This window comes from Polypterus senegalus, chromosome 18 (assembly GCF_016835505.1).
Source record: "Polypterus senegalus isolate Bchr_013 chromosome 18, ASM1683550v1, whole genome shotgun sequence".
NCBI classification, from domain to species: domain Eukaryota; kingdom Metazoa; phylum Chordata; class Cladistia; order Polypteriformes; family Polypteridae; genus Polypterus; species Polypterus senegalus.
This window is the reverse complement of record NC_053171.1, coordinates 5584699-5597500: the sequence shown is the minus strand read 5'-3', so window position 1 is coordinate 5597500 and position 12802 is coordinate 5584699. Positions and strand designations below refer to the sequence as shown.

Sequence of the window (12802 nt, the reverse complement as noted above, 5' to 3'; positions counted from 1 at the left end):
AATAACCGGACTGGGCTTGGAGCTTTCCTAGAAAACCGTCTGGAGGTTAGCCGAATGCGAATCAGAGAACTATATCTCCCTCCTACACTCCCTCTCAAACCGCCGACCGCCTAGGTATATCTTGCGAATAGTCCAGTCAGTATTTGCACAAGTTGCCCCTATAATGTTCACAAAAACGGCCACAGAAATTTATGAAATAATAAAAACGGTGTACCGTGATAAGTTAGTCTCGTACACAATTGTTTCAAGGACGGACAAGGAAAATGTGAAAGACGTTCAACGCCCAGGTCGAGGGGGGTTTTGGCGGGATCGCTTCACCAAGACAACACAATACTTTTTCCGTAAAGCAACAAAAACACATACAATGTTTGTATAGTCCAAAATCACAAGTAGTGCCACAATGGGGTTTAACAGTCCCTGCCTCTCGATAGACCCCAGCCTTGACTCTCTAAGACGACAAGGAAAAATTTTTTTTTTTTGCAAAAACACCTCGTAGGGAAAAAATAGAAGAAACCTCAGGAAAGGCAGTTCAAAGAGAGACCCCTTTTCCAGGTAGGCCGGGTGTGCAGTGGGTGTCAAAAGAAATGGGTTAATACAATACAATACAATACAATACACAGAACAGGACAAATCCTCAATACAGTATAATATAAAAATTTTAGAAGTACGGAGCAGAATTTAACAGTAGATGATATCCCATAATATGATTTGGATATGTTTAGAGTCCTGGAGACCTCATCCATCAAGCTGCCTCCCCCATTTGGCCAATCCACATCTGAAACAGCGCTGGGCCAGCCAGTCCGATGAAAGGACCCCTCTTTCCCACAATTCCTGCGATCCTCCATCAGGGATGACTTTACCTTAGGCAGGCAAAACAACTTGGCAGGTGGGCCGTGACACCATGTGCCACATCGGAGTACCGAAAAGACAAATAGAATAGGCCCTCGATCATCCTCCCTATTCGTCTGATTTAGCTCCCTGTGATTTTTACTTGTTCCTGGAAAATCAAAAGTGACCTGAAGGGAATGGATGAAGTGAAGACAGAAACGGCAAGCCAGTTGAAGAGCCTCGAGAAAGAAGACTTCCAGCACTGTTTCAATCAACGGACGATACGTATGGATCGATGTAGAGATCGGGAGGGGGAGCATATAGAAGGTGACCATGTTTAGAACGCTGTAATTCATCAATAAATATTTATTTATTTGACACCAATCCAGTTATTTTTGCGTCTCACCTTGTACTTGTTTGTATTTTATTATTTTTGTTTGTTTTTGCATACAGACTTTGAACATCGTCTCTGTTAGGATTCCACTAGTACATTTCTGAATCTGCGGACATTAATTATTGTTACAGGTTTGGGATGACTGGACAAATTCCACTTATTTTTTGTAATTATTCTTCTTCTCCTTTCATTTGTTAACAATAAGTTTTATCTTTCAAGTACACAACTGTTAGCCAGGAGAATTAAAATTGCATGTACACACAGAATGTAACGTCTGATTGTTTAAAAGCAATGGAAATGCTCAGATTTGATCCAGACAAAAGCATTTTTGCAAACCTTCGTGAAAATTTGTCTAAGACTTGGGACTTGAGTTTTGATTGGCGTCTTGGTCCGGTTTGTTCAACTTCTGCCCACTAGAAAACTTCTCTGTCAATCGACCTCTAAAAACGACCAACCAACATTACACTATTGCAACAACTTTGGCGTTGTGAAACCCGGCCTCGGCCTCTGCAACTTATAAAACAATTTTAACCCGATTCCAAACTTTTGGCTAAATAGATATATGAAGCACATCACTGTTCAGATTTCCGATTAAAAACGGTTATTCTTCAAAAGAATTTAATGATCCGGAACAACTACTTCAGTGGACGCTAATACACAGAAGCTAGCAGACATTTGCAAAGAGTGCAGTTTGACACTTGCGCACAGTATGACGGAACGGCAACAACATGACATTTGGAGAGCCAACAGCTAAAAAAAGGCATTTTAAAATGTTCACTTGCTGTTTTCAACTTTGTATATAAAATAATAAAAATGCTTGTATAGGTCAAAGATTGACAAATTTAAAACAAATTACTTTTATATGTTTATCAAAAATAGTTTGAAATTAAAATCAAAATGACCAAAAAGGTACATGAAATTCTCAATAAGTAATATCCTCCTTTCTCTCAAATGCAACCAATGGCTTTTGTAGCTGCCATATAAAATGGACACGGAGGAATGCTGCCATTTTAGGCCAAAGATGTGCATGCACACGCGCACACACACAGTGCATCTGGAACGTATTCACAGCACATCACTTTTTCCACATTTTGTTATGCTACAGCCTTATTCCCAAATTCAATTCATTTTTTTCCTCAGAATTCTACACACAACACCCATAATGACAACGTGAAAAAAAGTTTAAGATTTTTGCAAATTTATTAAAAATAAAAAAAAATTGAGAAAGTACATGTCCATAAGTATTCACAGCCTTTGCCATGAAGCTCCAAATTGAGCTCAGGTGCATCCTGTTTCCCCTGATCATCCTTGAGATGTTTCATTGGAGTCCACCTGTGGTCAATTCAGTTGACGTGACATGATTTGGAAAGGCACACACCTGTCTGTAGAAGGTCCCACAGTTGACAGTTCATGTCAGAGCACAAACCGAGCATGAAGTCAAAGGAATTGTCTGTAGACCTCCGAGACAGGATTGTCTCAAGGCAAAAATCTGGGGAAGGGTACAGAAAAATTTCTGCTGCTTTGAAGGTCCCAAAGAGCACAGTGGCCTCCATCAACTGTAAGTGGAAGAAGTTCAAAACCACCAGGACTCTTCCTAGAGCTGGCCAGCCATCTAAACTGAGCTATTGGGGGAGAAGGGCCTCAATCAGGGAGGTGACCAAGAACCCAATGGCCACTCTGTCAGAGCCCCAGAGGTCATCTGTGGAGAGAGGAGAACCTTCCAGAATGACAACCATCTCTGCAGCAATCCACCAATCAGGCCTGTATGGTAGAGTGGCCAGACGGGAGCCACTCCTTAGTAAAAGGCACATGGCAGCCCGCCAATGCTTGGTTTGTGCTCTGACATGAACTGTCAACTGTGGGACCTTCTATAGACAGGTGTGTGCCTTTCCAAATCATGTCACATCAACTGAATTTACCAAAGGTGGACTCCAATGAAGCTGCAGAAACATCTCAAGGATGATCAGGGGAAACAGGATGCACCTGAGCTCAATTTGGAGCTTCATGGCAAAGGGTGTGAATACTTATGTACATGTGCTTTCTCAGTTTTTTTATTTTTAATAAATTTGCAAAAACCTCAAGTAAACTTTTTTCACATTGTCATTATGGGGTGTTGTGTGTAGAATTCAGAGGAAAAAAATGAATTTAATCCATTTTGGAATAAGGCTGTAACATAACAAAATGTGGAAAAAGTGATGTGCTGTGAATACTTTCCGGATGCACTGTATACTGTATTTACACACATACAGTATATTACCTACAAAGTAAAAATATATAAAACATTTTACATGGTAGTAACTAAATTACTTAGAAGAGATACACCAAAACTCTTTAAAAAGCAAAATTCTTTGCTCAAGTTGAATTTATGCAGTCTAAGAATTTCACCAAATCAATGTATTGTTTAATATGCTTACATGGATGAGGTGCTTTGCAAAGTTTTAGCTTTGTAACATTATTTGTTGTTATTTACCTGGACAGACAATAGTACTGGTAAAACATACTAAACCAGGGGTTCTCAAAGTCGGTCCTGGGGACCCACAGTGGCTTCAGGTTTTTGTTCTAACCAGATTTATAATCAGTGACAATTGATCGCAATTAACTAGCTGGCATTTTTTTTTCTCTTCTCTTATTCTACATTAACAAAGCACAGAGGTATGATTATTACATTTAGAAATATTTCTGCTTTTGCTATAGATTTAAATGCTTAACTCCCTTTTGTTGCTTTCATTATATTTCACCCTTTCTCTATGCAGTTTGCTTCCTTCATTGTATCTTATTAATGACAATTAAAAATGAGCAGAGCAGACACCCAGGCAAACGACACTGAATCATGAAAGGCTGCAACTACTTTAGTGTCAGACTAATTAGTAAATAATGGATTAATTAAACAATTAGAACACCTGGAAAAGTAGAATGAAAATCAAGATGGATATATTGCTAAAAAAGAAAAAAAACAAAACATTATTCATAAATAACTGCCTAGTACATTTTAATACAAATGTATTTTTTATATATATATATATATATATATATATATATATTTTTTTTAAACAAACAGTTTTCTCATCTTTATAGTATTCACAAAACACAATCTGGGAAATAACAGTTCACTTAATAAGCCCAGGATTCCAATTAAAAACAGAAGCTGGTTGGAACAAAAAACCGCAGCCACAGGGGGTCCCCAGGACCAACGTTGAGAACCCCTGTACTAAACTGAGGATATGGATCATTGTGTGGTACATTATAATTAAATTGGATGTTCAACAGTCTATGACAATCTTTCAGTTCAGCAGTAGGCGACTTTAGAGCAGCAGAACCGCCAATGTGAGGGCTGGGGGGTCACATTGTTTTTTTTTTAAGAGAGTGTAGAGTGTAATGCTGAAGGTGAAAAGCTACACTTTAAATTAATAATATAGGATACATTTTAATCCCGTTTCACCAGATTTGGCTGCTGATAATTAAAAGTGTAGCACAATCACCTGAAAAGACACATCATAACACATCATTCTATAAAAACCACTTCCTGTTAAACATGCATTAGCTAGTTTCTGTAGTTTGAAGCATGAGGACGTTTTTATTGGTTTCAGAGCTCCATGTTGTCACAACATTTTTTTACCCTGCATGAAGCATTTGACCTACTTGAGACACGTCAGAGACCACATACAGCTACAGTGCACAGTCGTATCAAAAACATATACAGCACAGGCGAACACAAGAGAGCAATACTAAGAGACGAGGAGGAGGCCGGAAAGGAGAGGACAGGTCATGAAGTCCTAGAGACAAAAGAAACATTAGGATAATTAACTTCTATTTCAGCAATAGAACTGCTGTTTATGTACTCTATTTTACTGAAGAAAGTCATTTCTAATAAATAGTTCTTCTAGAGGAGAACAAACTTACGGGAACAGATCAGTATACTGGAAAATACATTCTTTTTGTAATCCACAAGGAAAGTGAAAGGTCTTGCGGCATTCTTTGACTGAACATCCAACAGAAGCTCCATTCTTCTTACAAATCTTGCACTTCTACGGATAAAGAATTACAAGATGTAAAGTTAGATGAAATTCACCATCTGCGCAACATCAAAAAATTGGAAAACTTGGGATTATACAACTTAGAGGTTAACCACTTGTAATAAATGTCACTATATCAAAAAAACAAAAAAAACAACTTTCATTTTATTATTTTCTTATTTACACCCATATCTAAGATTTTATGAATATGAATTGGCAATCCTGGTCTGGATTAAGCAGGACAGAAAATGAAAACAAAAGAAAAACGCAGTATTTAAAAGGACATGAGACCATGGATTAAAAAAAAAAAATGAAATAGCATGGCAAGACATGGGACAAGATTATGCAACATAAATATAATTTTGTCGCCAATACTACACTGCTCTAACATGAACGTATCTTAAATAACTTGAACAATCCCAAAATACCCTCAAGGAGTAATAAAGTTTTAGGACTGCACAATTAGTCACGATTATGAATACAGATATACTAATCTATGCAAGAGAGGACAGAGCCGACTATTACTTCCTTAGAAGGCTGGCGTCCTTCAACATCTGCAATAAGATGCTGCATACGTTTTACCAGACGGTTGTGGCGAGCGCCCTCTTCTACGTGGTGGTGTGCTGGGGTGGCAGCATAAAGGAGGACGCCTCACGCCTGGACAAACAGGTGAGGAAGGCAGGCTCTATTGTAGGCACAGAGCTGGACAGTTTGACATCCGTGGCAGAGCGACGGGCGCTGAGCAGACTCCTGTCAATCATGGAGAATCCACTGCATCCACTGAACAGGATCATCTCCAGACAGAGGAGCAGCTTCAGTGACAGACTGCTGTCACCGTCCTGCTCCACTGACAGACTGAGGAGACCCCACACTATGCGACTCGGGGGATAAACGTTAACATTATACAAAGTTATTGTCTGTTATACCTGCATTGTTATCACTCTTTAATTTAATATTGTTCTTATCAGCATGCTGCTGCTGGAGTATGGGAATTTCCCCTTGGGATTAATAAAGTATCTATCTAATCACACAAAGTAGCGATTATTGCATTCCATTTATTATTCCAAATGCTCTAATCCTAACTACAAAACAAATTTCTTCGGTCCTAAAATCTCCGACAAGACATTTTCTGAATAAACCTGAAATGTACTAATATCTTATTGTCACTGTGCAGTGCAGCCAGTAGTTTACAGGTAAGCTTATTAATACTTTGAAGAGCTTACAAAATACAGGGTGGTGCAGGGAAACGGGACATTTTCAATTGACGTTCAAGGTGCGAACAAACAACATTACAAAATGCACTTAATGATGAAATGTATTGTACAGGATATGCAATAAACGATGGAAATCAATATTCATTTTATGTTTTGAAGAAAACATGAAGGTGTTGTCCATTTCTCTGTACACATTCTGAAAGCCTGTTGTGGAAATTCTGCCTCGTGAGATGTAACACGTCAAGAGGAATGCCAGAGATTCTCTTCAGTACTCCTTTTTAGTTCAGGAATGGTTGCAGGATGTGTGCGGTACACTTGGCTTTTAAGATGTCACCACAGAAAAAAAAATTTAAAAATTACAGTTTTGGTGTGAGGCCATGGAACATGACAGCTGCGTGAACTGATGCGTCTTACAAACAATCAAGGCAAAGCTGCCATCAAATGTTGGCCAGTATACGAAGTAGCTCCAACTGGGGACTTTTTTTTTTTTAAGGTTGAACCTATTTCATCGAAATTACATACCCATGATGTAATCGCATGAGCAGACGGGACACGATCGTGACGTCCAAACTGATAAGGACGCCGAATTTTCCTTTGCACAGCAGTCACACGATCACCATTCTTCTAAAAGGCTTTCACAGTGAACGCTCGTTGTGCACCACTCCACTCCTCCATTATAGCTAAGGGCAAGGAGTCCTAAGCGAGGTCATAAACAACTGCAGACACCCAAGAGATGCCAACACTTGGATCCAAAATTTCCCATTTCCTTGCACCACCCCGGCTTAAAAAAAAAAAACAAAACCACACACACAGAGCTTCACAACTTACCAGCTTTGAGGATCTAATGATTTCCTTTTTGATATCTTCGATCAAAAATCCGTGTATACCTTCATTTTCTTCTCCTTTCTGGTACAGACCACTGGACATTAACTAGGCAAGAAAATGATAACTTTGCCTTACAACTGGGTTATACATATACAGAGGTGAACAAAACCAACTATCATTCACAAAACAAATGCACCTCATACCCTTTGAGGGCGTTGCATGGTTCTTGCACTAGAAAGACAATTTCACATTTGATGTGACAACACATTTCCAGATTGGTGTTAACTTCATAAAACATTTTACAGCAGTGTTGGAGAAAAATCATGAAATGAAAATCGATAACATCTTGTTTTCTATAAAACACAGGATTTCAGAAGATAACACAGACCACTTACAAGACAGAAATAATGCAGGGTGATATCGTACTCCTTGTAGGTCTTCTTCTCGCCATACTTTTCTGGACAGTCTTCCGTCAAATTGCAAAACACACACGCTGGAATGAGATTTTAAAAGCGGTTTACCGGAAAGGCTGAATAGGGAGACTGTATCTGGGAGAAATATAGGATGTAGCAGATGTAACATGGCAGTGATTTTTAAAATTTATGATTCTTCCTTTTTATATCCCGCCCCATTTAAATTCCAGAACTACATCCTTGAATCCAATAATGTGCTACTTTATTGATCGATTTGGAAAAGTGGAATGGATAGCATCTGTTGAAATAAAATCCACCGATCCCCGACTGTAACACTAATAAAAATAAAACGGTAGTGACTGCTGACTTTACCACCAAGTGTCCTTATGGCATTCAGCACATGCAGTTAGAGCTTTCCTAACACACCTTTCTTATATAGAGCTGCGCAAATCTAAAATGTGTACGCCTTCTGAATGAAAACTGATAACTTTGATAAAGTATTTGGAGGACATACTGGCGCAATTTAGCCACACAAACCTGTTGGATGGACTGAATGGATCCGTCTTGTTTGCCAGACTGCTCACGTTAACATTTATCAGTTTACACACCTTATTCAGTTGGCTAAAGCTGGTGGCACATTACACAGCTTCTAGCACAGGGGTCCTCAACGCCGGTCCTGGAGGGCCCCAATGGCTGAAGGTTTTCATTCCAATCCTTTTAATTAGTGAACTGTTTTGCTGGTAATTAACTGCATTTGAACTAACTTTGACTTGTTGTTTTTAAGATTTTTTCCCCTGAATTAATTCATCAATCCTCTGAATTGCTTCCATTCTTTCCGTAAATGGCACCCAAAGAGAAATGAAATGGGAAGACCAACCAAGTCAGGGTCTGAAATTCCAACCAATTTCACTCCACCCAGTTGCTTAATTAAACTCGGATTCTTGTTGTTAATTAAAGTCATTCTCATATTCCACGACTAGTTGTGCAGTAACATTTCTGAATTTGTTGATTTTCTCTTCTCTAAGAGCACTGAGGTTTACTTACCTAGGCAGTGACAATCATATCTCAGGTGACTCTTCCTATGAAGTCAGTAGACGGATTGGGAGAGCATTTGGATCATGTGGTTGCTACGGATATCTCTACAAAAGGACAAAGGTCCAAGTCTTTGGAGTCCTGGTGCTTCCTCTTTGCGAGACATGGACGCTATCCAGTGACCTGAGGCGAAGACTGGACTCCTTTGCCTTTGTGTCGAATGAGCAGTTGCTTATGGAGTCCTGAATGAGGCACATTACCTGCATTGTGAGGGAGTGTCAGTTATGGCACTGCGGCCATGTGGCGCGTTTTTCAGAAGATGATCAGCTCGTAAATCCTGATTGTTGGGGACCCGAGTGTCTGCACCAGGCCAAGGTTGTCGCCTACGTGACACCTGGCTGTGGCAGATAGAGGGTCATTTTCAGAGGGTGAGACTGGACCGGGATCCCAAGTTTTTTTGTTGTGTAGAGGGTGTGGCAACGCGCGGTTCCAGTGCATGCTCTCCAACTTGACTTGACTTGACTTAAGAGCACCGATAAAATGTTTTGGGGACCTGAGCAGAACAACATTCCTGAGACCTTCATCTTTCTTTATTTTCAGACACTTAATGATTGACAATGTTGGTCATGTTTTGGTTCATTTTGTATCTCATTATTGTTTGGCTGCTAATTAACAGTTTTCAAGAGCAAGTCAAATAAAATTAAGGGTTAGAATGAAAACCTGCAGTGACTGGTGCCCTCCAGGACCGGAGTTGGGGACCCCTGTTCTAGCAGAAGATGTCAAACGAAGACTAAAGTTGCTCATCTCAGATCTATCAGGATGTCAGATTGCAAGACCAAGAATCACATGACGACTTGCCAACACGGTGCCAGTTTTCCAAGGGATCACAAGCTGCCAATTAATATTCTGTCTGAAAGCAGTGGCACTGCAAAAAATCTTCCCACGTATGGAGAGCTTGGTTGCAATCCATGCATTTTTAATGCTTTTTTCCCTTCTGAGGTGGTACTACAGACATGAAACTTCAGGTAGACAAGTCTATGTTCTGTTTGCCCAGCCCAAACATCTGATTTCTTCATTTTTTTGTGTTGTACTTTTGGCTGAGCGCTTATTACATTGGCCCAGAAGTGTAATTTGCAAAAACAAATTAAATAATGTAAAAACACATAAGAAAACACAAAAACAAACTGGAAACTAAAGCAAATTGAATACTCGAAAACAAAATCAGAATATGCAAAAGGAAATTGAATGTACAAAAACAAATGAGTAAACACAAAAACAAATCGGAAACAAATGCAAATGGAGCAGCATGCAAACAAAACGACAGCAGCATAGAACCCAAATTGAGGCAGAAAAAAAAAAAACAGCGAGAGCTAAACGGACATCACGCTTCAATCCCAGCTTTTCAACAAGTGGCATGGTGGAAGCGAGAAAAGATTTCATTGTGTTTTTTTTTTGGTATTATATATACTTTAACACAAAAGATAACGTTTGCATGCTGCTCAATTAGCATTTGTTAGTCCCAATTTGCTTTTCCGTATTCCGACTTGCTGTTGAGTTTTCCCGATTTATTTCTGCATGATTTAATTTGTTTATGGCCATTGCACTTCAGGGCTATTGTAGCTTATTGGTTGTCATGCCAACAACGTAAGACAAGGGGTGGGGAGAGAAAGAGAGACACCAGACCAGTTTGAATTAGTCACATTAGTCATTGACCAATCTGACGAGTCACTGGGGATGCCAAATGACATGACAGGCGGTTGCAGTGAACAGACGCTACTTCCTGACGATGCTGCATTAAATATAAAAATCCATCCATTATCCAACCCGCTATATCCGAACTATGGGGTCGCGGGGGTCTGCTGGAGCCAATCCCAGCCAACATGGGAGCAAGGCAGGAAAAACCCTGGGCAGGGCACACACTATGGACAATGTAGAATCGTGTGTGTCCATGAATAGAAGGCGTCTTCAAAAGTGAATGAGGGGAAGATTTTCAGTTCATATAAAAAAGTGCCCACATTTTGCACATTTAGAAGAAACAAGTGGATATCGGATATGTGGATTATCTGACACGGTTATGCAAGATATTTTGTACTTCCATCGACATTAACATTGTTTTATACTTATAGCATTGTCAGGCAACCGGTGCGGTGCGCCGTGGAATTTTCTAGAGGCGCTGTGAAAACTTTTGTAAAATATTTAAAATTGCTAGCGTTTTTGAACTTTTCGTTGATTAAAAAGATAATTTTTAAAAAATATATATATTTTATGTTGGAAAAAACAGATAACAGAACACTTACGGAAATGAAGTCTAAGAAACGCGAGAGACTTCAAATGATCGACAAGGAAATGCGCGCCTGTCTTTCGAAAATTGATCCTCGCATCAATCTCGTATGTGCTGAAAAACAATCTCAACGTTCACATTAATTAAATGTAAGATTTATCCTTTGATTCCTTTATTAATAAAATGTCTGTCAAACTTGTAAAATTAACTGTTTTTATAGGCGATTGTCCATAGATTGTGTCGTCACGACTTTATTTATGGGCAGTCCCTCAGGTGCGCCTCGAAAGAAAATTTTTGGACTCAGTGTGCCGCAACTCGAAAAAGGTTGCCTTTCACTGCTATATAGCATAACCTATTAACCACTTTCAATTGGAATATTTAATATATCAATGAAAACATGAAATTAAATATTTTTCTTGGTCACCATGACAAACTACACAGGATAAGCAATATTTTGGACGGAGTGTTCCTTCAAGTTGCCCCCATCACTTTATCCAGACACATAAAAATTGTGACAACTTTAACTTCAACAAATGAAAATATTCCACAATGGAAATTTCATGCATATTCATCTATACAGTAATCCCGCGCTATATCGCGCTTCGACTTTCGCGGCTTCACTCCATCGCGATTTTTTTCTCATACACGCTTACGTCACTACGCATGTGCTTTCTGAGAATTTTTATCTAAGCCCTAGGACGGCTCCTAAACGTGCTGCTTTTTCTAAGCCTTCTGAGAATAAAACTAAGCGCCGGAGGAAGATGCTTACTATCCAGAAGAAGGTGAAACTCTTGGATATGATCAAAGATGGCAATACCCTACAAAAGCCTCCTCACGCATGTGAAAAGACAGCGCCAGCAACTGCCTATCAAGATGTTTTTCAGCCGCGCACCCAGACACCCACTGCCTACTCCTAGTACTCCTTCAGCGGAAGAAGACAACAACGCACCTGCTGAAGATACTGCACCACCTGAAGACTCTCCTACGGAGGTCGTGCCTTCATAGGTTAGTGGTTGTGTGCAATTAAATGTACAGTACAATAATCTACTATAGAAAAGCGTTCGGGATTGTTTTTCCATCCCGTGAGTGCAAAGCGTAGCGGTATTCCGCTTATTACAGACTTACTACTTGTGGCTTGAGGTACGAAGCGACGTGATGTGAGCAGAGTTCTGGTGCTCCCATCGTTCCCTTGCTTTTGTGCGCGATGCGCTGGAAAAATAGAAAAAATTATGTCTCTGGAAATAATTAATGTTGATGGAGTACAAATGCCTCACCGCGTAGTAAATTTTAGGGGAGATGGTGTTGCTTATTCTCATCTATAGCTTATTTAGTGCATGAAACTCCGTCTTTAGCAGTACAGATTCGGGCTGACATTGTACAACTTTGGACAGGCACTTGAGGGGATAAAAAAAAAAGATGTTATGAATGGACACTTTGATGTTCTCATTCTCTACACTTACATGCCTGATGTACACATGGAGCGCACAAAAATTGAGGATAAAAGTCGGGCGCCTTAAAAGGCGAGTGCGCCTAGTAATATGATATTTGTAACGTCTAATATGTCTTATTTTCTCTTATTTTGTCTAATATATTGAGTAATACGAGTGTAATGGTGACTAAAGGGTGTTGTTTCATGTCTAGAGGGCTCTAATAATGTTAAAAAACGTATTTAGAAGGTCGTAAACAGGTTTTCTATACTCTAACTGCGAAAATATTTGATTTATAAATAAAGAATCCTACTTCGCGAAAATTCATTTATCACGGTAGAGTCTGGAACGGATTAACTGCGATAAACGAGGGTT

The 12802-nt window shown here is 39.5% G+C and overlaps 1 protein-coding gene across 4 annotated transcripts in view; it reads right to left on the bottom strand.

Annotated features, from left to right (window-relative positions):
- Positions 1–12802, bottom strand: part of g2e3 (G2/M-phase specific E3 ubiquitin protein ligase) — a 65761-nt gene that overhangs the window by 40361 nt on the left and 12598 nt on the right. For 3 of the 4 annotated variants that reach the window (XM_039741422.1, XM_039741423.1, XM_039741421.1), the window contains exons 3-5: positions 7670–7767; positions 7278–7379; positions 5123–5247 (exon numbers count right to left, since the gene is read on the bottom strand). In XM_039741422.1, the coding sequence (XP_039597356.1) occupies positions 5123–5247; positions 7278–7379; positions 7670–7767 (325 nt within the window). Of the gene's footprint in view, positions 1–4861; positions 4996–5122; positions 5248–7277; positions 7380–7669; positions 7768–12802 lie in introns of those variants that run through there. The other variant, XM_039741424.1, reaches the window with a different exon arrangement.